Here is a 27,717-nt window from a genome sequence, read left to right as displayed (position 1 = left end):
CACTGCACTCTTAACATTAGCACCCTTCACCAAAGGTTGTTTTTGAATTGTCTATATGGCTTGTCAGTCCCTCCAACTATTATTTCTTTTTCGATTTCATCATATTTTTCCTGTAGCGATTTCGACTTGGCTGCTCTGCCCATCAAAGTAGGAATATTGCTGTTTTCCTGTCTTTCCTTGAGTATTTTTGTACTGCTTCCTTTCATTTCTTCTGCCACCCAAGATTTCTTCACAGTTACTTTCCTTGTATCTACAAGTATGTTTGACTGTCCAACATCTACACTACTGACCCTTAAAATTGCTACACCACGAAGATGACATGCTACAAATGCGAAATTTAACCAACAGGAAGAAGATGCTGTGATATGCAAATTATTAGCTTTTCAGAACATTCACACAAGGTTGGCGCCGGTGGCGACACCTAGAATGTGCTGACATGAGGAAAGTTTCCAACTGATTTCTCATACACAAACAGCAGTTGACCAGTGTTGCCTGGTGAAACATTGTTGTGATGCCTCGTGTAAGGAGGAGAAATGCGTACCATCACGTTTCTGACTTTGATAAAGGTCGGATTGTAGCCTATCGCAATTGCGGTTTATCGTATTTCTGCTTGTTTTGGTCGAGATCCAATGACTGTTAGCAGAATATGGAATTGGTGGGTTCAGGAGGGTAATACAGAACGCTGTGCTGGATCCCAAAGGCCTTTTATCACTAGCAGTCGAGATGACAGGCATCTTACCTGCTTGGCTTTAATGGATCATGCAACCACGCCTCGATCCCTGAGTCAACAGATTGGGACGTTTGCAAGACAAGAACCATCTGCACGAACAGTTCGACGACATTTGCAGCAGGATGGACAATCAGCTTGGAGACCATGGCTGCGGTTACCCTTAATGCTGCATCACAGACAGGAGCACCTGCAATGGTGTACTCAATGAGGAACCTGGGTGCACGAATGGCAAAACGTCATTTTTTCGGATGAATCCAGGTTCTGTTTACAGTATCATGATGGTCGCATCGGTGTTTGGCGACATTGCCGTGAACGCACATTGGAAGCGTGAATTCATCATCGCCATAGTGGCGTATCACCCGGCGTGATGTCATTGGTTATACGTCTCGGTCACCTCTTGTTCGCATTGACGCACTTTGAACAGTGAACGTTACATTTCAGATGTGTTACAACCCATGGTTCTACCCTTCATTCGATCCCTGCAAAACCCTACATTTCAGCTGGATAATGCACGACCACATGTTGCAGGTCCTGTACGGGCCTTTCTGGATACAGAAAATGTTCGAATGCTGCCCTGGCCAGAGACCAGATCTCTCACCAACTGAAAACGTCTGGTCAATGGTGGCCGTGCAACTGGCTCGTCACAATACGCCAGCCACTACTCTTGATGAACTGTGGTATCATGTTGAAGCTGCATGGGCAGCTGTACCTGTACACACCATCCAAGCTCTGTTTGACTCAATGCCCAGGCGTATCAAGGCCGTTATTACAGCCAGAGGTGGTTGTTCTGGGAACCATTTTTTTCAGGATCTCACCCAAATTGCGTGAAGATGTAATCACATGTCAGTTCTAGTATAATATATTTGTCCAATAAATACCTGTTTATCATCTGCATTTCTTCTTGGTGTAGCAATTTTAATGGCCAGTAATGTATGATTTCTCTTTTTTAGATATGCCCACTCCTCTTCAGCTCAACTGGCTACTGTGATATTCCTTATCACAGTAGCCACCCTTACAAAACTTCAAATGCATCTCATCATCCCTCAGTACTTCAGGATCTCACTTCCTGCCACACTGATTCTTCGTATGATTCTCTTAAACTTCAAACTTCTCTTCATCATTACTAAATTATGATTTGAGTCTACATATGCTGCTCCTATGTATGCCTTACAATCCAAAGTCTGATTTGGCAATCTCCGTCAGATGATGATGAACTGCTGTTGGAGTCTTTCCATGTCTCCGGGTATTTTCCAAGTATAACCCCCCCCCCCCTCCCCTCCTCTTGTGATTCTTGACCAGAGTACTATAATCCATTCAGCATAAGAATCAACCTGATGTAAACATTGCACTATGTATTCTTCTGTGTTTGCTGGAACCTCATCGGATTTCCATGTCATGCGGGACTACAGCCAAACTGTCATGTACAATAATAAGGGTACGTTTTGTGCTGTGCGTTACACGCACATTGACTTACCGATAATATTGGACAACAGCTTTACCAGCACATTTAACCTGGACAGCATTGCCCAGTCAGCTGGTACAGCTAGCCTGCAGTAACGTGGCCAGCTGCAGTTCACACGTAAAGGAAATGAGCAGCAGAGGAGCAGCACGGCTTCAAATGTCATTTAATTTTTAAGCAGAATGAAATAATATACTGCAAATATCCCGCGATACGCTCCTTAGATGACTAGACAAAAACCATAACATGTAATCATTTTTAGCTAATGTACTATTGTAATTAAAAAGAAGAATGATGAAAATTCCTGACTTAACCACTGGGTAATTTTTCTGAATAAGCTGTGTGCAACATTAAGAGAGTATTGAAGGATTTCACCGTATAGTTAAATATTGAAGCCACTGAAGTTATTACTTACAGTCAGTCATCTGGTAATCTCTTAGCTCCTTCCTTATCCAAATCTGAGAGATACATTTTAGTTCTGGAAGTGTCACTTGCTACGTTGATAATGAGCCTACCAACAACAGAATCCACGAAGCCAACCAGGAGCAGCATTTTCTCTTCTTCTTTTATTACGAGCTGCTCTATATCCTGCCAGCATTTGGCAGTGATGTGTGATAAAGCTGCATGTGTTAGTTCCAGTATATCTGCATAACGGTCTCGTTACTTCTCGGGCCAAATTCCACAGCTTGGCTCCAGATCAGTTTTATTGGGTTCATATTGTAATGGTACAGAAGCAAATGTAAAAATCCAGCATTTGTATGGTGTGCTCAATACTGTGAAAATGATTGTTTTTCATGTTTCTACAATACTTATCTACTTCTGTGATATAAAACAATGGACAAGTCCAAATAAAGAGGATTTAGTTGTTTATTTTTGCCTTAAAAATTAAATTGTTATGTTTCCTTAATTTAAATAACTTTTACGAACAGTTTTTCATAAAAAATCGACAATTAAGAATTTGTATTTGAAATGGAAACAGGAATTTCATGTCCAACATGTAGTTAGAAACAAGAAGACATGCATTATTTATAAAAAATTATGATGAGTTTTATTATTATGAGATGTAGGCATTTCAAATTGAATGAAGAAAAAAAAATGATAAGTGGGAAATTTGAACCAACACATGAATAATCGCTACCAACTGTGTTACACATTCCATGCTAGTTTGTTTATCAACCACATTATATACAACACTGGGAAAACATCAAAGCCGATTATCTCCTTAAATCTATGAAAAATATTAAGAACAGCTTATTTCTCAGCACTTTTTAATCATGTTCCACACTCGTGTTTCACTATGGAACAGAAGGCAACCCCAGCCATTTTTATACTGTGCAATAACAGCATGACAATCAGAGCACAACAGTGCAGAGGCTGTGACTGTACACGATTTCTGAAATTAAAACTACATAGCTAAATCGTGATTGAGAAAAACATTGGTCACTGTTAATACATTTGAATATCTTGAAGTTTCATTTAACGTAACTTAGTAATAAGATATCTAATACATAAGCAGGACCTACTTCCAAGAGTGTTACAACACCAGTTTACTTATGCTACAGCTTCTGACCAATCATCGTGTTTGTGTTTGTTTAGATCAGATTTATTATTATGATGAATGGATTATAGCTGTTATTAACTGAAATTTATTGCAGAATTCAGTTAGCCTTCCTCCACTCTCTTTCTTACTGCCTAGATCAGGGATCTCCAAACTACAGCCCATGGGCCAACACTGCTGACAAACACCATGTCTGGCCCAAGGTAACAGGTCAGAGGTGCAGGGTATCTGCCTGCCACCATTCTTTTTTACTACAGTCAAACTTTGGTCACTCTGCATTTCCCATAATGAGTGATTCACACAATAAGAAGAAAAAAAATACAAGAAACCAAGAAACGGATTCGCTTAGTGGATGATGTTTCACACGAAGGGTCTGTTTAGCGTTATTTTTTTGAGTCTTTCATAACTGGTTCACAAACCACTAATGGAAATGAACACTAGGTCACACATTCTCCTAAACACTACTGTTCTATAAAACAGAAGCTCTGACAATGCTGTATTCAGTAAGCTGTACTGATCGCACAAATGTTGTCAGATGCACTATTCCTCAGGCATCCACAATCATATTGCAAATCCTCTGTAACAATGTTGCAAGGTCTGTTCTTTGCTGGCACATCACAACTCTTTCCCTTGAAGTACCTATTTATAAATTCCAAGTCTGATTTGATATCATTAACTAACACAAATACCTTAAAGATGCCCATAAGGCAGTAGGTAAGCAAGCTAAAAGTTTAATTAATGTTACTGCTTTTTTCCCTTTTCTGACAAATTTTAAAGTACAGCCATAAACAAATATCTTCAGATAACTTTCTTCTAAAATAGAACATAAAAAACTAAAAAATTCGCCTGAACAGGCCATGAAGGCCCAACAGTACCGACCGGCCGCCGTGTCATCCTCAACCCACAGGCGTCACTGGATGTGGATATGGAGGGGCATGAGGTCAGCAGACTGCTCTCCCGGCCATATGTCAGTTTACGAGACCGAAGCCACTACGTCTCAATCAAGTAGCTCCTAAGTTTGCCACACAAGGGCTGAATGCTTCCCGCTTGCCAACAGCGCTGGTCACACCAGATGGTCACCCATCCAAGAACCAGCCCAACAGTGCTTAACTTTGGTGATCTATAAATCTGTTTTGAGTACCCATTTTTTTTGGAATGGGATGCATTGACCTATTCTACATGGATCCCTGTAGAATAAAGTGTTTCACTTAATAAATGTTAATTATAAGTAAGATCCAGTAATCAGTTATGCTCATTAAGTGAAGAAAGACTGTACAGCATAAAATTTACACTGCAAATAAATCACACAAAATATGTTCAAGAATCGGTATTCTTTTTATGACTAATTAAGACACATGCCAACTGACATAAATAATGTAACTGAATATTTTGATGCAATTCATTATATGAGATTTCATGAAACTTTACTGTACACACACACACTGAGGTGACAAAAAGTCCTTGGATTTCTCCTAATATTATGTTACAGATCCTTTTGCCTGGCACAGTGCAATTACTATACATGGCATGGACTCAGCAAATCACTGGAAGTCCTGTACAGAAACGTTGAGCCATGCTGCCTCTATAGCTATCCGTAATTGGGAAAATGTTGCTGGTGCAGATTTTGTGCCCCAACTGACCTCTCCATTACGTCCGATAAATGTTCAATGGGAATCATGTTGGGTAATCTAGGTGGCCAAATCATTCGATTGAATTGTCCAGAATATTCTTCAAACCAATAATGAACAACTGCGGCCTGGTGACATGGTGCATTGCCACACATAAAAATTTGATCATTGTTTGGGAACACGAAGTCCATGAATGGCTGCAAATAGTCTCCAAGCAGCCAAATGTAACCACTTCCAATCAATGATCAGTTCAGATGGACCAAAGGGTCCAATTCATTCCTTGTAAACACAACTCACAACTTTACGGAGCCACTACCAGCTTGCACATTGCCTTAGTGACAACTTGGGTCCATGACTTTATGGAGTCTGCATCACACTCGAAGCCCACCATCAGTTGTTACCAGATGAAATTGGCACTCACCTGAGCAGGTGTCCAGGATCCATCCACCAAATACAATCATGAGACCAGAAGAGGTGTTGCAGGAGGTGTCATGTTGTTAGCAAAGGCACTCACCTCGGTTGTCTTAGCCCATTAATGCCAAATTTTGCCACACTCTCCTCATGGATACTTTCATTGCAGATCCCACATCAATTTCTGTGGTTATTTCATGCAGTGTTGATTGTCTATTAGCACTGATGACCCTACACAAACATCACTGCTCTCAGTCACTAAGTAACAGCCATCACCCATTGCATTGTCCATGGTGAGAGATAATGCCTGAAACTTGGTAATTTTGACACACTCTAGATACTGTTGATCTCAAATTATTGAATTCCTTAACGATTTCTGAAATGTAATGGCCCATGTGGCTAGTTCCACATTCAAAGTCTGGTAAGTACTGCCAGGGAGCCATAATCACCAGAGTACAAATGACAGCTCCACTAATGAACTGCCTTTTTAACCTTGTATATGTGATACTACCATAGTCTGTATATATGCATATCACTGTCCCATGACTTTTGTCACCTCAGTGTACAACACCTGTACCTGTGCGGTTTGCAAAACACCTGCTGACTCATACAGAGCCAAAGATAACCACTCTAAGTGTCAAGTCTTCTCAGACAATTCAGTCAATATATTTCAGAAATATCATTTACTCTTCAAGCTACAGTGTTTGCTGACAACCTAATATTTTGAAATAAATTATCTTTTTCTGGACACTCTTCTTCAACTGCTGCAATCGTACCATCATTTATCAATTTGCCATCAGGAAATGGTTTTCCATGTTGTAACTGTTGGCTTCTGGTAAATTTGGAATAATTCTTAGAACGTTTGGTCTCTAAATGATGTTTTATATGGTTTTCTTTGAGAACTGATATTTTTTCATTTCAAATTATTCACATCATATTATTACTCGACCCAATCACAAACTACTGATGTCCTCATTGTTCTTTAAAATTGCTGCACTCACTATCTAGTTTCCATTTATTTTCCAATTGTGTATCAAAATGATGCCAATTAATAATATGAAAAGCAAGGGTTCTGAGTAAAAAAATTCATTGGATATACCTCTATGGTAAAGATTCATTTAAATACATTGCATCTTTCCTAAAAAACTGTAGTTTCAATGTTATACATTTAGCATTGTTTGAAGTAGTCATAACAATACGTTAAGTGCAGCTAGTCGTGAAATGAAAATTTGTGCATAATTCAACTCTACAGTATGATGGTATGATGAACTATAGTCTGTCAAACTTTTCTTGCACCATGCCATTGGTGACTGCATGGAACAAGATCTACATCTACATATATACTCTGCAAGCCACCATACAGTGTGAGGTGGATGGTACCCTGCTCCACTACTAATCATTTCCTTTTCTATTCTGTTTGCAAAGAGAGAGAGGGAGAAACAACTGTCTGTAAGCCTCCATATGAGCACCAATTCGTCTTATCTATCTTTCAGGTCTTTAGGTGAAATGTATGTTGGCAGCAGTAGAATCATTTTGCAGTCAGCTTCAAATGCCGTTTCTCTAAATTTTCTCACTAGCATTTCTCAGAAAGAATGTCACCTTCCATCCAGTGATTCCCATTTGAGTTCCTGCAGCATCTCTGTAATACAAGCATGCTGTTCAAACATGCAGGTAACAGCCTGACTCTGAATTGCTTTGATGTCTTCTTTTAATCAGGTCTGATGTGGAACACAAAAACTTGAGCAATACTCAAGAATAGGTCGCATTAGTGTTCTACATGCAGTCTACATTACAGATGAACCACTCTTTTTGCAAAATTCTCCCAATAAACCAAAGCTGACCATTTGCTGTCCCTTATACAATCCTTACATTCTCATTCCATTTCATACTGCTTTACAACATTATGCCCAGATAAACATCACTGTGTCAAGCAGAACACAACTAATGATGGATTTCAACTTTACAGGTTTGTTTTACTCACTCATATGAATTAACTTACATTATTCTACATTTAGAGCTAGCTGCCATTCATCACATCAACTAGAAATTTTGTGAAGTCATCTTGTATCCTACTACAGTCACTCAACATGATACCTTACTGATCATTTATGTATATAGAGAGCAACAGCAGTCCTATCACACTTCCCTGGACCACTCCTGACCCTTGTCTTTGATGAACACTTGCCACCGAGGACAAAATACTGGATTCTATTACTTAAGAAGTCTACAAAGCCACTCACATACCTGGGAACCTATTCTATATGCTCATACATTTATTAACAGCCTGCAATGGGGCACCATGTCAAATTGCTTTTGGAAATCTGCCTTTTGCCCTTCATCCATAGTTCGTAGCATATCATGTGAGAAAAGGGCATGCCAAGTTTTGCCAAGCGGTGCTTTCTCAAACTGTCCTGATTTGTGGATGGAAGCTTTGCTGTTTCAAAGAACCACTATTGCTGCCACGTGGTGAGGAATGTTGTGGTGGGAAGATATAATTAAGTGCTGATACCATATGCTTCTCATGTTACGATCTAACCATTTGCTGTGATGTTTTAAAGATGCACAGAAATAAAAAGATTTTGTGAAAGTTCAGTGTAATGACCTCCACAAGGAGTATTTATTTGCAGCAATGTATAAGAAATTAAATAAGGCCACAGTTCAAGGTCAAGCAAAAAGTCGTTTACTGCATAATGATGACTGTAGTGCCACTCACTGTCTGTTCGTAAAGATGGGCAGCAGTGGTAAGCTTCACAAAAACTTCTGGATTGTATCAAGGAGTTCCGAGCAGTCCTAGGGTATCAGGTCTCAAGAAAACTTAGATTATATCCAGTTCTTGACCCCTAGGACTTAGTGGATGAGTCAGTGTGGCCCTTAGGCTAAAATATTTGCAGACCCCTGGCCTTGATCATATCCTCATGGAAATCTTTCTTCTATTCCTTCCCCTACAACTGCATTCCACTCCCCCATGATTATTAGATTTCATCTCCCTTTACATCCTGGGTTTCCCATTCAGTATCCTCATATACTTTATCTATCCATCTTCTGTTTGTGACATCGGCACATGTACCTACCTGAAGTGTCACTGTCAGCATTGGTTTGCTGTCAAATCTGATGAAAGTAAGACTATCAGTGAAATTGTCACAGTAGCTCTCTCTGCCCTCTTTCCTATTCATAACTATTCCTACTCCCACTATAATATTTTCTGCTGCTGTTGATATTACCTTATATTCATCTGACCACAAGTACTTATCTTCTTTCCATTTCACTTACTGGCATCCACTATACTAGATTGAGCCTTTGTTCAGTTCAGATTTTATAGCTTTCTTACGTTCACGTTTTTCACACTCCACATTCTGATTCATAAAATGTTACCCCATTGTTGGTTATTCTATATTTTTCTTGTAGTCACATCTCCCTTGGCAATCCCCTCTAGGAGAGCCAGATCTTTTGAGAATCAAGGGATCACCATGACACTTTTTCAACCACAGGCCATATGTCTTGTGGATACACAAGTTGCCTTCTATATCCTCATGCTGTTAATGATAGTTGATTCTTCCACCTTTTAGGTACAATTTATCACCCCAAGGGCAAGAGAGTGCCCTGAACCTCTGACCGCTCCTCTGCCCTCTTTGACATGGCAGTTGGCAGAATGAGGGTGACTTTTAATGTCAGAAATCTTTGGCTGCCATTGCAAATGATTTTTATTCAAAATTTAAGCAGTAACTGGGTTCCCACTCAGGACCCATGAAGTTTTGGTTGCTAGTCAGATACACTACCCCTAGACCATGAGTCTAGATGCAAGAATTTCTGTACCTTTGTCATCTGTAGGTCCACCTCCATAGCTAAGTGGTCATAGCAGCTGACTGCCATGTGGGACATCTGAATTCAATTCCCAGTACTGCCACGGATTTTTCCTTGGTGGGAGGACTGGTATGGAGTGCCCAATGCCTTAAGAGGCCAACTGAGGATCTACTCAAATGATTAGTAGTGGTATGAAGATCAAGAAACCTGACAACAATAAGGAGAATGATGTGCTGACCACATGTGCCTCCATGTTGCTTCTGATGATGCCTCTGGAAGATGACATGGCAGTTGGTTGGACCCAATTAGCCCATCAGTGCCAGAACACAGAAATTTAACTATCTATCCTACCTATCACCTATAAACGAGCAAACATATGTACAACTAATTTTATTATAATTTTAATAATACAGAAATTGGGCAGGAGAAATGCAGAAAGTTGTTATTTATACATAGATGTTCAAATATTTGATCTGCATTTCTATTATTTTGTTTGAGGTACTCCTTGTGTGGTGTGTAGTGGATGAGTACCACAGCACAGATTCCTATGTCACAGTACATTCTGGTTGGGGCTACCAACACTGCACAGTGTCAAGAAGGACCTCAGAGTACTCCATCCCCATGCACTTCAATTAACATGCAAAATAATGATGTTAATGATGAATAAATGAGTGAAAGTCTTGTGAAATTTAGATATAGTATGAACACTGCTCAAACCAGATGTTTGTACTCACATATACAAACTAAAAATTCAATGGTATTTGGAAATAGAAGAATTATTTCATTCAGTAAAAGCTAGAAAATAATAAACAATAAATCATATGATTAAAGGGCAATTTTACTATTGAAAATGATAAAAAATCAAGCTGCAATAATTGGAGAACTAAAATAAGATAATAAGAAGTTCAACTTTGATGGATATTACATGGGTGTTGGTTTTGAAAGTTTGGAAAGGAGAAGAGCCATGTTGAAAAACAAATAATCATCACTATAATTTCAACTTGATGCTCAGACTCACTCTGATACTAAGAACCACCTTTCACTAGCAGTAGGTGTACAGTGTGAAACTCAGTTCAGAAAATCGACACTTCTTGCTTTAAGGAAAATAATTACAGTTATTTTTTACCAAGTAAAAAGCAATGCGTTCTCAACTGAAGCAATTCACAAAAGCAGCAATGTATTGTCCAATATCTAGATATTAATAAGGACATCTAATTTCTGCAGGGGTTGTCACAGGAAACATTCACATATGTGTAGCAGCAAGCTTATGACATTCTAGTGAAGGTCTGCACCTTACAAAAACTGCAGGAAAGCTACCTTAACTCGGGCACTAACTAGCTCAATACTGTGTATGGTGTGAACAGAGACAGCCAGTTTTGCTGTTTTAGTTTCCTCTTTTTACATGGGAACATTTTTATTTTATTTTTTTCTTAATTTTTACAAATGCTTATTTTTGGGACACAAAGACTGCACTCACTGAAACTACTAATATAGAACTGGATTAACAGTGTGTAGTGTGCCTCACTCCAGTGATTTTCAACAGTCACTTAATTGAATGATGAGCTGTTTTCCATTATAGTTTAGGTTACACAACTTACATGCTTATGACCTGTACCATGGCTCTTCAACAGATATTAATTTGCAATCTTTTATCATTAAACTTTAGTGGAAGTTGAAACAGGTAGAATGAGTTGACTATTCATTACCTCTATGAGCATTCTACAATCTTGTATGGCAAATTTAATATACATGTATGTAATGTTTAGTAGGAAAGCTATGGACTGCATTTCAAAATCCCTAATGATGTCTCGAATGTTTGTAAATGATTGGTTGTTTGTAAATGATGGGTCTATTGGGACATCAAAGTTTATACAGTTATTCTTCTTGTAGAAACAACTATTGAGCATTTCTTCCATTTTAGAAGCTACTCATACCCTTAGGAAAATTGAAAAAAGAACAGTAGGCAAGATGGTTTTTAGATGCTACTCTTCTTCATGGGAAAAGACAAGAAATAACAGTAGGCTTGATGGCAGTTAAATTATATAGGTGAAATCTAGGTGTATTCATTTTCAACAGGATAAGTAAATTAAACTGGTGGATCAGGGATCTAATGATTGTGATTCACCATATTGATATAAAATGACTACATTAATTAAATTAATTACTTACTATTTTTGTCTCATTTTAATGCAGCTCCTTGATTTTTGCTTAGCTTTTAATATTTTCATTTATTAGTGATAAAAAACTAAATTATTCACCTCCAACATCCTGTTTTCTTGTATTCATTAACATAGCATGGACTTGGACAAAGTTCAGATGATTTTGTTTTCTATCACTCATTACTTTTCCCCAAATGCCCTATTAAATGGCTAGACATGTGTTTTACTACAAACCAAATTCTTGAAAGAGAACAAGGAAATGCATAAAGAAGATTTATGAAAGTGACATTATGATTTAACAGAGTTTGATGATAAAAATAATAAAGTAACAGCAGTAAATAACAGAATAATATACGAAAATGCAGAAACACTGACAGAACAAAATCAAAATAAAATAGGCAAAGAAAGAATGGAAACAATAGTTTTCTCCCAGGAACTAGTCCTGAAATTTGTATTTTATTTCAGATAGAGTTATTCAGGTTGAATAGATGACCAATTAACTGCAACCAAGGTGATGTGTGCCCCCCCCCCCCCACACATACACACACACACACACACACACACACACACACACACACACACACATCCTGTGACTGCAAGAAATTAGCAGTAACAAAACAAACAAACAAAACCTGCCAAATGGATACTTCCCCATTCTCTTATTCCTCAGAGCCAAGTTACAGTCAGGCAGGAGATAAGAAGACTCTTATGTGTCAGCTGAAAAACTTGAAGGGAAATCATCATTATAACTTATCATTTACAGAAGCAAATGAAAAAATAAATAAAACAGTAAATGTAAATTATTTGTCAAAGTCTGTCAATGGTGACAACTTAAATAAACAGTTTACCATTTTGAATAACATAAACCTCAGTTATAGTCATATGTGCTCTATTTTTCTTTTTACTGTGAGACTATAACCAACAATAATTTATATGCACCTCAAACAGAAAATAGTCCACTCTGTCATCAGAGTTGGACATTTCACAACTTTCTCATTTATTATAAGCTTTACAACAGAACTTTATACATGAAATAGATACTGATATGCTTTTACTTGGTGAAGTTAAATTTGATGTATGGGTCCAAATATGATTGTTGGAGGATACTCTGTTTCATGCAATATAAAGGCAAAGAACAATTTTCTATTCCATCTATAAACAACAAATTCATCCCAGAACACAATTTATAGATGGGAATTCTAGGTTGTGGTATATATTGCACACAAGGCCTGTTATCTTGTCCCTAATCACTCATATAAAACTCTTGTTCAATAACTATAACTTATTAATTCAGTGGCCACTGGCATGAAAACCACAATTACCAGACTAATATCATATACAAACAGAAATTTTGTCCTTGAAACATTGCAATATGTTATGACGGAGGTAAGAAGGTAAGAAGGTATGCACTGCACTGCATATCCTTCACTGATTCTGCAATCAAATAGGAGTAAGTCTCACTTTACAACTGATTCCTCTCATTTCTCTGAATATATCTGAAGATTCGTTTCATGTAGCTGTTCATGGTAGCCTAATCTGCCCAAGCCTCTTTATCTTACCTTGCAGTATCACTTAATCAAAATAAAAGACCTACTCAGACTTCTCTTGATCTCCCAGTTCATATCAGCAGAGGAAGTTATCACAGACCAGACAAATAATATGGAAACCCCACAGCAGATGGTACAAATGATAGTGTAGTTTAGCACAACAACGTTTATGGTTGAACTGTAATCACATTAACAAACTTGTATGTAAAAGATAAACTTCACATCAGACACAACAGAACAGTTATGTAAATTTGCAGGTACTGGAGCAGCACTGAATCCACATGGAGTTGAAAACTGCAGTGTTCCCAAATGTTGTGGAACATGCATGCCCTGTTAATCCCCAACTAGTACCCTAGTAAGGAACAAAGCACAAGTAGTTAGGAGTATGTGATGTATATTTTCACAGTTAATTATTTAAAGTGCATTACCCAACTATACAAATTTAATCAGATACTGCTGCTACTTATTTGGTGCTAAAGAAGTTATTCCAGTAGCAATATATCACTTAGTCAGAGATGATCCACTGCTATTAGGAGGAAATGTTCCTGTTAATAATGAAAATAGCTGACACCATTGATTTATACTTTTATGTAAGACCAGGGAAATATTTTTGTGCTCTGTCTATATAGAGTAAAACTTGATGAGGTTTCTCAAACTTCTTCCACGCCCACCAGCATGGACTGTCAAAATATCAGTAAAGTGATATCTAACATGTGCTTTTCGCTCGCGGTTTCTTGAAGGCCATGGATAAAAGTAATCAAGTGGATGTATTATTTCTTGACTTCTATAAGACACATTTGACTGAGTATCACATCAATACTTATTTACAAACATACAATCATTGAGGGTATACAGATTTCTTTGATTGGGTTGAGGCTTTCTTTGTAAGAAGTATGAGACATGACATTTTGGATGGAGTGTCATTGACACATGTAGAAGTCACTTCAGGTGTAGTGCAAGGAAATGTTTCGGGATCCTTGCTGTTCATGTTGTATACGAATCACCTGGTAGACACTATTAATAGTAACCACAGAATTTGTGTCCATAATGCAGTTACCTATAACAAGGTACTACTCTTGAGAGGTGGAGAGGGTGGGGGTAGGGAGAGCACAAATATAGACAGAGATTGATGTAGTTTCTAAATGATCCAAGCACGACTTGTGTTTAATGTTCAGAAATTTAAATATTTCATGCAAAAAAATGCAGTAAAGTAGTATCCTATGAGTAAAATAGCAATGTATCTCTACTGGTATCAGACAACTCATGCAAACAGATGGTGTAGCAGTTCATGGGGATATGAAATAGAATGATCATATAGACTCATTGGAAAATAAAGAAGGTGGCAGACTTTGGTTCATTGGTAGGATATAGGAAAATGCAGACTGTCTACAAATACTTGTGTATATCCCTAGATACCATGAATACTACACTCCTGGAAATTGAAATAAGAACACCGTGAATTCATTGTCCCAGGAAGGGGAAACTTTATTGACACATTCCTGGGGTCAGATACATCACATGATCACACTGACAGAACCACAGGCACATAGACACAGGCAACAGAGCATGCACAATGTCGGCACTAGTACAGTGTATGTCCACCTTTCGCAGCAATGCAGGCTGCTATTCTCCCATGGAGACGATTGTAGAGATGCTGGATGTAGTCCTGTGGAACGGCTTGCCATGCCATTTCCACCTGGCGCCTCAGTTGGACCAGCGTTCGTGCTGGACGTGCAGACCGCGTGAGACGACGCTTCATCCAGTCCCAAACATGCTCAATGGGGGACAGATCCGGAGATCTTGCTGGCCAGGGTAGTTGACTTACACCTTCTAGAGTACGTTGGGTGGCACGGGATACATGCGGACGTGCATTGTCCTGTTGGAACAGCAAGTTCCCTTGCCGGTCTAGGAATGGTAGAACGATGGGTTCGATGACGGTTTGGATGTACCGTGCACTATTCAGTGTCCCCTCGACGATCACCAGTGGTGTATGGCCAGTGTAGGAGATCGCTCCCCACACCATGATGCCGGGTGTTGGCCCTGTGTGCCTCGGTCGTATGCAGTCCTGATTGTGGCGCTCACCTGCACGGCGCCAAACACGCATACGACCATCATTGGCACCAAGGCAGAAGCGACTCTCATCGCTGAAGACGACACGTCTCCATTCGTCCCTCCATTCACGCCTGTCGCGACACCACTGGAGGCGGGCTGCACGATGTTGGGGCGTGAGCGGAAGACGGCCTAACGGTGTGCGGGACCGTAGCCCAGCTTCATGGAGACGGTTGCGAATGGTCCTCGCCGATACCCCAGGAGCAACAGTGTCCCTAATTTGCTGGGAAGTGGCGGTGCGGTCCCCTACGGCACTGCGTAGGATCCTACAGTCTTGGCGTGCATCAGTGCGTCGCTGCGGTCCGGTCCCAGGTCGATGGGCACGTGCACCTTCCGCCGACCACTGGCGACAACATCGATGTACTGTGGAGACCTCACGCCCCACGTGTTGAGCAATTCGGCGGTACGTCCACCCGGCCTCCCGCATGCCCACTATACGCCCTCGCTCAAAGTCCGTCAACTGCACATACGGTTCACGTCCACGCGGTCGCGGCATGCTACCAGTGTTAAAGACTGCGATGGAGCTCCGTATGCCATGGCAAACTGGCTGACACTGACGGCGCAGCTAGCGCCATTCGACGGCCAACACCGCGGTACCTGGTGTGTCCGCTGTGCCGTGCGTGTGATCATTGCTTGTACAGCCCTCTCGCAGTGTCCGGAGCAAGTATGGTGGGTCTGACACACCGGTGTCAATGTGTTCTTTTTTCCATTTCCAGGAGTGTAGATTACACTAATTACAGCACACACAGAGGTACTAAACCAGCCACTCTTCCTACATTCCATATGAAACTTGAATGGGAAGAAACTCTAATACAGGGCAGAATGGGATGTATCTTCCGCTATGCACTTCACAACAGTTTGAAGAGAATGGATATAAATGTAAAAGTATTGTTTGCTGCTACTGCAGATGAACTTCAACCACAAATGGAAAAACTTTATAGAGGAAGTTTAAAAACTGGCCCAAAATCAGTTGCAATAAGACTAATACAATGTGTAATGAAAACATTGGAAAAGTACAAATTATCAATGAGGTCATAAACCCATTTACGAGTTTTGTGTTTAGGATAGTTGAAGAAGACAAGTTGAGGGACAGAAAGAGAAATAAACAGAAGGGTAAAATGGCCTTTCATCTAAATATGTGTGGGCACATTTCAATGAGATAATAAACTGATGAAGGCATAACAACTCTCTGTTTACTGACTATAGTGGCGTGAGCATTGTTTTCGATAATATTTTAACCAGAAACAGACAGCTCACAACCTAGCTTGGTAGTCTCAATTATGATAGCATATCTAAAATGCCAAATAAGTATACTGTAATAACTTTAGTTTTTGGAAAGATTAGTGATGCCAAATGAATTAGTGCTTATATGTATATCAACTTTCCGAATATTTCTCCCCTCTTTGTACTGTCTCCTTTGGGAGGTCTGGTGTTACGATAAGACGAGACTGGCATTGGCACATGAAAGAGGTGATATTAGATATCTCCCAGCTTCCTAGTGATAAAGCATTAGTCTTCGTAGTATCCAGAACTTACTAGAGATCAAAGTAGTTCACACATGCCCTTTTAATAGCTGAAAATGATCAGACTCCTTTTTAAATTTTAGCAACACTGCCTGGTTTTCCACTACCAAAAAGTAACAATTTTATGATAGTATAACTAATTCATTAATTTGAACAAAACATACAGCATGATTATAATTCAAAGACATGTAAAAAAAAACCTTCTCTGTATAAAGCTGACCCTTGACTTACGTTATTGTGCAATATATACCAGGATAACAAAAACCAAATTTGATTGTTATCAAGGCCATATCTGAGACAGACAGAGAATTTACTATCTACTTCCCAACACTTCATCCATATGCCAAGTGATTACCTTTCCTTCTAATCACTACTTGTATTTCATGATGGTTTTCTGTTACCATACCAATTGTTGCAAACATTTGACTCTTCTCTACATGTAAATTAATAATCACAAGAGATTGGCAAAATATCAATACTTACGTCTGCCGTAATAGCACTGTGTTTGGAAACAAGATTTCAGTGTTCACAAAATAAGGAGTTGGTCAACTAACAAAAGGAATTGGAAGTCAATAGATTTTATTTGTTTGTTCCTACAGAAGTCTGAGCGAACAACATGGGAATGAATAGAACATAATGAATAATAGTCCTTCATTTAGGAAATATGGAGAGAGAAATACCCACTTTTAAAAGAAGAAGGACTGACAGTGATTTCCACAATATACCACTACATAAAATGAAAATTGATTTATACTATGGTAACTGAAAGTATACAAGGCACAAACAACCTCACACGATTTATAAACACATCATGGTTACCTACATGCATTCTATAACACCATGCTGCAATGTGAAGAGCAAACAGGTGAAAACATTTTACATCACATGAAATGACAAAATTACCTGTAAATATCTCTTGCCATTCCAAAGTCTGCTATTTTTACAACCCTTCCAGGTCCTTTTGTTGTTAATAGACAGTTTCTTGCTGCAATATCTCGGTGTATGAATCTAAGGTCTTCCATATATTTACAGCCTTTAGCTACATCTATTGCACAGGACAGAAGATCCTTCATTGTTAATGGAGAAGGGCGTTCCTGAAAATGAGTTTCCACTTTTGGATATCCAAATTATGATATAATTAAATGAAATGCTAAAGAATCACAAATATTTTGCACATAAATAAGTCACCATAAATATTTAGAAGTACAAGAATCTGGAATTCATATTTCCAATATATGCTCATTTAGAAAATAGCTTTGATCTTCAAACTGAATGTTTACTGTAAGACAATATGCAGTTAGTCTCTGTCAGTCCATTATGGCCAGGAGACATTGGCTCGTTCATACTTTTCAATTTAATAAGCTTTACCAACAGCCGTATACTTTATGTTATTTTATTTTATTTCAAATGCAACCAGTTTCAGCAATTCATTTTGCCATCTTCAGGCCTCATACTTTTTTTTTTTTTTTTAATCAATGAGCTTATCGTATAGCAGCATAAAACTGGATACTGTGAATCCCAATCATTGTGCAACTGATTCAAATGAAAGCATGGCACCAACTGACTAACGCTTTCGTGCCACGCTTTCGTATGTATCAGCTGCACAATGATTTGGAATCATGGTATCCAGTTTTATGATGTTATACAATAAGCTCATTGATTCAAAAAGTGTATGGGGCCTGAAGATGGCAAAATGAATTGCCAAAACTTGCTGCATTTGAAGTAAAATAAAATAACCTAAAGTATACAGCTGTTGGTAAAGTTTATTGAATTGAAGAATATGCAGAGAGGGTCAGTATTCATCAAGTGAAATATATAACAAAGAATGGGATGACCACTTGCAATCACAAATCTTACAGACTGCAAAGTGTGCAACATGAACCATTTTTTGTTGGTGAAAAAGAAATAAACTGCTGACATTTATTATAATGTGAAATTTGTGCAGTCAATGGGGATACTATTTTGTGTAATAACTGCTGTGCCAATGGTGATGTGCTTTTGGGGTAGACAAAGTGATCTGGATAATCACATAATGAGTGAATCATCTTTTGTAGCCATTTATGATTTTTTTTTTCCAAATTATGAAATTAATGGAGAGTTTCATCACTCTTACTATTGTAACCTGTCAGGCAGTTTTGCAACATCATATACTTAATTGCGGAGTAAAATATTCTGCTATGTAATTTTAAGTTTCTTCATCATGCTTTGCAGGCAGAACATTGAACGTCACATAAAGAAGGGTCTAAGTAAAGTAAATAAATATTGTCAAATGCTGTGCTTTCGTCAATGGTGTAGCACTTATAGCTGCTAGTCGGCCATATTTCTTTTTATTTATTTATTTTCATTTCTTGTAAGTAGTGACTGAGCTGATGACTTTGCCTAATGTCATTGTAGAATACACACACACACACACACACACACACACACACACACACAACACACAACACACACACTGCATAAAGAAGCAAAGTCAAAGTTGATTTATCACTCTCCAAACTCCAAAAGTGTTGTTCAAATAAATACATACATACATAAATAGCACCGGTACATACATTCATCTTAATATTATTACGTCTTCTAGCTTAGAGTTCACTAAATGACTACAAACACTTATTTATTATGCAGGGCATTATGGGAGAGACAACTGGAGGGGGGGGGGAGGGGAGGGATAGCAGGTTAGGGATGGGAGACATTAAAGAGCTGCTGGGGGCGTGCAGGGATCAGGTGGAGAGTGGGGCAGCTAGGTGCAATCAGGAGGTTAGACAGAGGGTGGAGTAGAGGAGGGGGGGGGGGGGGAGACTTAGTAAAGAAGGAGAGAAGTAAAAAGATTGGTTATGTTGGTGTAGTAGAGGGCTGTGTAGTTCTGGAATGAAAACAGCGAAGGACTAAATGGGTAAGGATAGTGACTAACGGTGGTTGAGGCCAGGAGGGTTATGGGAATTTAGGATATACTGCAGGGACAGGTCCCACATGTGCAGTTCAGAAAAGCTGGTGTTGGTGGGAAGGATCCACATGGCACAGGCTGTGAAGCTGAAATGTAGAATGTCATGTTGGGCAGCTTGCTCAGCAAGAGAGCAGTCCAGTTGTTTCTTGGCCACAGTTTGTTGGTGGCCATTCATGTGGACAGACAGCTTGTTGGTCGTCATGACCATGTTGATGTTTGTGAACAGACTGGAGTAGGTGGTGGTGTGAGAATGTATGGGACTGGTCTTGCATCTAGGTCCATTACAGGGATATGAGCCATGAGGTATGGTGTTGGTAGCAGGGACTGTGTAGGGATGTGCGAGCTTATTGTGTATGTTTGGTTGGTGGCAAATACCACTGTGGGAGGATTGGGAAGGATAGAGGGTAGGACATTTCTCCCTCAGTTGCTCCAGTCCTGGATGGTAATGAGTCACAAGGGGAATGCTCCTTTGCGGCCAGACAGGGGGGCTTTGGGAGTCGTAGGGTGACTGGAAAGATAAGGCATGGGAAATTTGTTTTGTACAAAGTTGGGAGGGTAATTATCATGTGTAAAGGCCTCAGTGAGACCCTCGGTATTTTCAAGAGGGACTGCTCATCTCTGCAGATGCAACGGCCATGAGTGAGTAGGCTGTATGGAAGGAATTTCTTGGTATGGAATGAGTGGCAGTCCTCAAAGTGGGGGTATTGTTGATGGTTGATACGTTTGATATGGACAGACATTTGTTGAGACGGAGGAAACTTTGAGGAAGGTGGCTTGATGGGTAGTGTAGGACCAGGTGAAGGGAATGGGGGAAAAGGTGTTGAGGTTCTGGAGGAAAATGCACAGGGTGTCCTCACCCTCTACCCAGATCACAAACATGTCATCAAGAATCTGAAGCAGGTGAGGTGTTTGGGCTTCAGGGTGTTTAGGAAGGATTCCTATAGATGGACCATGAATATGTTGGCATAAGATGGCACCATGTGGGTGCCCATAACTGTACCCCGGATTTGTAACTGGATAAAGCCTTCACAGGGGAAGTAATTGTGGGTGAGGATATAGTTGGTCATGGAAACTAGGAAGGAGGTGATTAGTTTGGAATCCATGGGGCATTGGGAAAGGTAGTGTTCAATATCGGTAAGGCCATTGGCATTAGGGATGTTAGTGTAAGGGGAGGTGGTGTCAACAGTTATGAGCAGGGAATCGTTTGGTTAAGGAGAAGAACTGTGGAGAGTTTGTGGATGAAGTGATTGGTATCTTTTATATAGGCGGGTTAGTTGTGAGTAATAGCCTGAAGTTGTCGGTCTTCAAGAGCTGAGATTCTCTCAGTGGGGATACAGTAACTGGCCACAATGAGGCATCCTGGGTGGTTGGGTTTATGGACCAGGAAGCATGTAGAAGATAGGAGTGCAGGGAATGGTAGGGGTGAGGAGGGAGATGGACTCCAGGGAGAGGTTTTGGGACAGGCCTGAAGACTTGAGGAGAGACTGGAGATCCTGCTGGATTTCTGGAATGCAGTTACTGTGGCAGAGTTTGTAGGTGTATGAATGTGACAGCTGTAGGAATCCTTCTGACATATAATCCTTGTCGTGCAAAACAAAATTGGTGCAGCCTTTGTCAGTGAGTAGGATTATAAGGTTGGGATCAGTTTTTTGGTGGTGGATTGTGGATCTTTCTATGTATGTAAGATTAGTTTGCATGTTGAGGGATTTGGGGAATGATGGTGAGCCAAGGTTTGAGGTTAAGAAATTCTGGAAAACTAACAGTGGGTGATTTGGGGGCAGTGGATCACGGATGGACGGGGGAGTGAACCAAGTCAGGCAAGGTTCGACACTGGTCTTTGGTGTGGTATGATTGGTAGGGCTAGTGGCAAGAAAGTGTTTCCACTGTAGGGATTGGGAGAAGGAGAGAAGATCTTTAACAAGTCCTGCATGTTTACTTTCATTGGTTACTATACTTCACGTCTGTCCTTCTTTCCTCTGTTTCTCTTGTCACATTACAACCTGCACTATATACTCCACTTACAGCCCACACTGTATCAACTGTCTCAATTGCACACAATAGACAGCTACAAGACCATGCCGATTGTTGATGCAGCATCTTATGTCGCACATTACACCTGTCAGTATCATTAATCCTAAACCTTCCATCTGATCACTCTTCCTGCGTCACACTCACATATTTTCATGTGTTTTTCTTACACCATTCCTGTGCAACACAAACTTGTATCTCATCCTATCAACCTCTCCCCTCCCCCCACTCCCTCCCGTCTGTATTCCAGCTCACACCTACTAATTTCACCTAATCTAGTCACTTCTGCTAACCCCCTTTTGACTCTTATCTAGCCACGGAACTGCAACATACATGAAAAATATTTTTATTTTTCATTTGATCTCATTGTGACTTCACACCATTTGCAGTTGGTATTCCACTATTAGCCTACTCTATCAGATTTCAACTTGTTTCCCATTACTTCATCAATTTATTCCTTTTCGTTATTTTTCCCACATGCTCCAGTGTATTTTTGCGAATTTTTTTGGACATAATTCTACGTTATTTATGTATTTTTCCGAGTTTTTCCACCACCATGGATCCTTGCTCCTTCCATCTGCATCAATACAGGAAAGTTTCCTTATTGCTATCCAGAAACCAGTCCCACATAGTGTTCCTGCGTTGTTGCTTGGGTCATGGAATCCCTCCAAATGGCCTTACCATCAAATTACCCATATCTGGCTGCCCCCTTCCTTCCACAATGACCTCCATCTGTTCAGATTCCCACAATCCTTAGCCCTCACCAAACTAGTCCTACAACACTATATCAATCATGCCTAAACCTCCTCACAATACCTTCTCTCTATCCATAAAATTCTCCTTCTACACAATCTCAAATTCTTGAATCCTGTAATACACACTGAAACTCTTGCCCTCCAGGAACTAGAGCAACATGCACAACGCCACCACAAAAAACTCTCCAGCCTGCTCACTTCCTGTTCCCACCTTGGACTACCACTGTCCGCCACCTTTACTACAACCTCCAAACCTACCTCGTGTTCCCTCATAGCTGACAAACCCTGTCTCAAAGACTTACTACACTTACCCCACCATCTAAAACTCCCTCTCACCACCACATGGAATTCAGAACCTAAACAGACCCAAAACACAGTCATGAACCTTTCCTCAAAAAGCCTTGGCCCTGCAGGAGTCTCAGTCCTTTCTCAATGACTCACCTTTCGCCCCAACCCAAATTCGACCATGCAGGACTTGTTACAGACCTTCTCTCCTTCTCCCAGTCTCTGCAGTGGAAACACTTCTTTGCCATCAACCCTACCAATCAGACTCAACCAAAGACCAATGCTGAACTTGCCTGACTCAGTTCACTCCTCCATCAAACTGTGATCCACCCCACTGCCCCCAAACTACCCATTATCTTGCCAGAATTTCTTAACCTTGAACCTTGTCTCACCATCATTCCCAAAATCCCTCAACATGCAAACTAATCTTACACATGCAGAAAGATCCGCAATCCACCACCGAACAACAGACCCCGACCTTATAATCCTACCCGCTGACAAGGCTCCACCACTGTTGTTTAGAACTGCAAGTATTACATGGAAGAAGGACTCTGGCAACTGTCAGATTTATCCATCTACAAACCCTGTCACAGTGACTCCATTCCAGAAATCCAGTAGTATCTCCAGTTTCTCCTCAAATCCTTAGGCCCTTCCCAGAACCTCTCCCCGGAGTCCACCTCTCTCCTCACCTCTACCATTCCTTGCACTCCTAACTTTTACATGCTTCATAAAGACCATAAACCCCATCACCCAGAAGGCCCCATTGTCACCGGTTACTGTGCCCCCACTGAAAGAATCTCTGCTCTTGTACACTAGCACCTTCAGCCTATTACCTGCAACCTACCCTCCTATGTGAAAGATACCAACCATTTCCTCCTCCGACTCTCCACAGTTGCTGTTCCTTTACCATATGGTTCCCTCCGCATCAGAACTGATGCCACCTCTCTTACACTAACATCCCTAATGCCCGCCGGCCGCGGTGGTCTCGCGGTTCTAGGCGCGCAGTCCGGAACCGTGCGACTGCTACGGTCGCAGGTTCAAATCCTGCCTCGGGCATGGATGTGTGTGATGTCCTTAGGTTAGTTAGGTTTAAGTAGTTCTAAGTTCTAGGGGACTGATGACCACAGCAGTTAAGTCCCATAGTGCTCAGAGCCATTTTTGAACCTAATGCCCGTGGCCTTACCACTACTGAACACTACCTTTTACAATGCCCGATAAATTCCAAACCAACCATCTCCTTCCTAGTCACCATGAACAACTGTATTCTCACCCACCAATTACTTCTTCTTTGAAGGCATTACCTACAAACAAATCTGACTTACAGGTATGGGCACTTGCCCAACATATACATGGGCCATCCAGCGGAATCCTTCCTAAACACCCTGAATCCCAAACCCCTCACCTGGTTCAGATTCATTGATGACGTCCTTGTGATCTGGAGTGAGGGTGAGGACACCCTATTCACATTCCTCCAGAACCTCAACTCTTTCTCCCCCATTTGCTCACCTGGTCCTACTCAACCCATCAAGATACCTTCCTAGATGTTGACCTCCACCTCAAAGATGGCTACATCAGTACCTCCGTCCGTATCAAACCTACCAACCACCAGCAATACCTCCACTTCGACAGCTGCCACCCGTTCCATACCAAGAAGTTCGTTCCATACAGGCCAATCACACAAGGCCATGGCAACTGTAGTTACGAGCAGTACCTCTTGAAATATACCGAGGGTCTCACTGAGACCTTTACAGATCATAATTACCCTCCCAACCTTATATGAAAACAGATCACTCATGCCCGATCTTTCCTGTCACCCAACACCTCCCAAAGCCCCACCGTCCAGCCACAGAGGAGCATCCCGCTTGTGACCTACTACCACCTAGGACTGGAGCAACTGAAGTACATTTTCCAACAGGGTTTTGACTACCTCTCATTGTGCCCTGAAAGGAGATATATCCTACCTGCTATCCTTCCCACCCTTCCTATAGTGGTATCCCACCACCCATTGAACATACATAATATCCTCATGCATCCCTACACAACCCCTGATCCCAGTCCATTGCCTCATGGCTCATATCTCTCTAATAGACATGGATGCAAGACCTGTCCCATACATCTTCCCACCACCACCTACTCCAGTACAGTCACAAACAATACCTATCCCATCAAAGGCAGGGCTACATATGAAACAAGTCACGTGATCTACAGGCTAAGCTGCTACCACTGTGCTGCATTTTACATGGCTTGACAAACAACAAGCTGTCTGTCTGCATGAATGGCCACCAATAAGCTGTGGCCAAGAAACAACTGGATCAACCTGTTGCTTAGCACTCCACCCAACACGTCATTCTTCATTTCAATGACTGCTTCACCGCCTGTGCCATCTAGATCCTTGCAACCAACACCAGCTTTTCTGAACTGCGCAGGTGGGAACTCTCCCTGCAATATATCCTATATGCTCGTAACTCTCCTGACCTCACACTTTGTTAGTCAATGTCCTTACCCATCTAGCCCTTCCATGTTCCCATTCTAAAACTACACAGCCCTCTATTCCACCAATGTATCCAGTCTTTTTACTTCTCTCATTTTTCACTAACCCCACCTCTCCCTCCTGGACTCTCTGTTTGACCTCCCGACTGCACCTAGGTGCCCCACTCTCCACCTCATCCCTGTACGTCCCCAGCAGCACTTAACCATCCCCCATCCCTACCCTGGTATCTCCCCCCCTGCCCACCCCAGCCTCCTCCTTACGTCCACCCGGTTGCCTCTGCCATAATGCCCTGCTGCTTGCAGTGTGCCTGCAGCTGCCAGAGCCTGATCATGTGTATGTGAGTAGTGTTTGTGTGTGAGCATGTGTGTATGTTCTCTATTTTTGGCAAAGGCCTCGTTGGCCGACAGCTAAATTTCTAATAGTATTTTTGTTGTGCTTTTTCTGCGACTCAGCATGTCTACTTTATGGAGATAGCAACTATCCTTTTCATTATACTGATTCATATTCTTCCCTGTCACAAAGTAGATAGCAGTTATGGCAGATGTCGATATTGGATGGATAAAAAATACTAATACTACCACTACTTCTACTACTACTACTACTACTACTGATACAGTGGCTCCTCAGTCCACTTTTTATCATTTCGTTTCACAATATCCTCAGCCCATTCTGTTTCAGTTTATTAATAGACACAATCGTGTCCTCAACTCCTGTCTTTTCTCCTACTCACTTGTATGTCTTCCTGTACCTCCTTGTTATGCCCAATGTGCATTATTCATTGAAGGGTCTCTACATGAGCCTCTTCATCATTTTGTTTAACATTTAACCCTCCTCTGGCACCTCAACTCTGGGCACAAACTGTAAACTACATAAAAAAAAGAGACTGAGCAGCTGTGTGTGTTTATAGTTGCTACAAGGTATATTACCTTTATTTCACCTCACATTTTACTAAGATTTTTGGTAATTATCGGAGCTCCACATGCATATTCAATACATCAATGTGCATTATGTCAGTACATACATCCTTTCCTCCTCTCACGTGATGAGTGTAAAGCTTGAATAAGAGTGTACAAGATAAAGTTCAGTATTTAGATCTGTGGGAGTAAAAGTAGTCTGCTACTGTGGCAGATTAGCTAACCCTACAAAGCACATACCAGGTAGCAGAGAGGTTTCTGTTCACCTTGGACAAAGGTCTTGTACAGGTTGGCACCAAAGAATAGGGAGCTCTCTGGGCACTTCCAGAAGAACGAAATACATAGATTCCAAAATGGTTCGCCCAGCAGTGTTCCGGGAGATGCGAGACGGGTGACACTGACTAAGTTAAGTGTACCTATTCATAGTTGATCCATTATCTTATTTTTGTAGACTTCAGCTCAAGTCAAAATTAACATCTTGCACTTGTTGCTCATCACTCAATGAATGGTATACGGAATATTTCTTGCTAATTTCGGAACATTATGAGCAGTTGCATTTAGCCACACATGCAAGCCATTGTTCTGCTCTACCTCTGTTCAAACATGTGGACTGATTTAGTTTGTTGTTGATCTCATGAGTACAGTATAACTGAATAGATTTCTAAAACTTCACTAATTTAGATTTCAGTTCATAATCTAGTTTCTATGTGCCTTTGTTGTCTCAGCCATGTTTTAGTACAGATCAGAGAGCCTTAAGCTCACAGATCATGTCTCACAGTAATATATCCTGTCCAACTTGCTTAGCAATTCTGAATTTTACCACTCATTTTATGCAGAATTTTTCTTTGTGACGACCATGTGTTCAGGGATTATGAGAATCGCTACATGCCACAGTTACTGATTCTCAGGGTAAAACTTCCAAATTAGTTTCAGAACTTTTTCCATGGTGTGACTATTAACAGTTTACTCTTATCAGTGAATTCTTGTTCACTTGCTTTGAGTAATCAAGCCAAGGGAACGCCCATTTGCCAACCATGTGCATACTGGTGAAGTTTTTTTTCATTCTTGTATTTTTTCTGAAGTTCTATTATATGTGAATATATGCAATAATGTCACCACTGAAAGATTCCTCTGACCATTCCATAATTAATAATTAATGGTAAACCATCACTCATTTATTAATTGTTTAGCTTATTATTTCATTCAGCTGTCCTTGAATAAATGTTATATTTTTACTAGAGCACATGCTTAAATATTCCCACACAAACATCCATTTTACTTCCTACTGCTACCTGTTGTGCAACAGATAAATATGGCCAGGTTATTTATTTAATATTTATTCAACTACAGGGTTGCCAGAAGTTTCCCTAAGTGA

The 27,717-nt window shown here is 40.5% G+C and overlaps 1 protein-coding gene across 3 annotated transcripts in view; it reads right to left on the bottom strand.

The window, feature by feature from the left end:
* Positions 1-27,717, bottom strand: part of LOC126258990 (leukocyte tyrosine kinase receptor-like) — a 717,375-nt gene that overhangs the window by 40,810 nt on the left and 648,848 nt on the right. For all 3 annotated transcript variants that reach the window (XM_049955685.1, XM_049955687.1, XM_049955688.1), the window contains exon 21: positions 17,829-18,019. In XM_049955685.1, the coding sequence (XP_049811642.1) occupies positions 17,829-18,019 (191 nt within the window). The remainder of the gene's footprint in view (positions 1-17,828; positions 18,020-27,717) is intronic.

The sequence above is a fragment of the Schistocerca nitens genome, chromosome 1, assembly GCF_023898315.1.
Source record: "Schistocerca nitens isolate TAMUIC-IGC-003100 chromosome 1, iqSchNite1.1, whole genome shotgun sequence".
Taxonomy (NCBI): domain Eukaryota; kingdom Metazoa; phylum Arthropoda; class Insecta; order Orthoptera; family Acrididae; genus Schistocerca; species Schistocerca nitens.
Note: the sequence above shows the minus strand (reverse complement) of the source record. Positions and strands in the feature narration are given on the sequence as shown.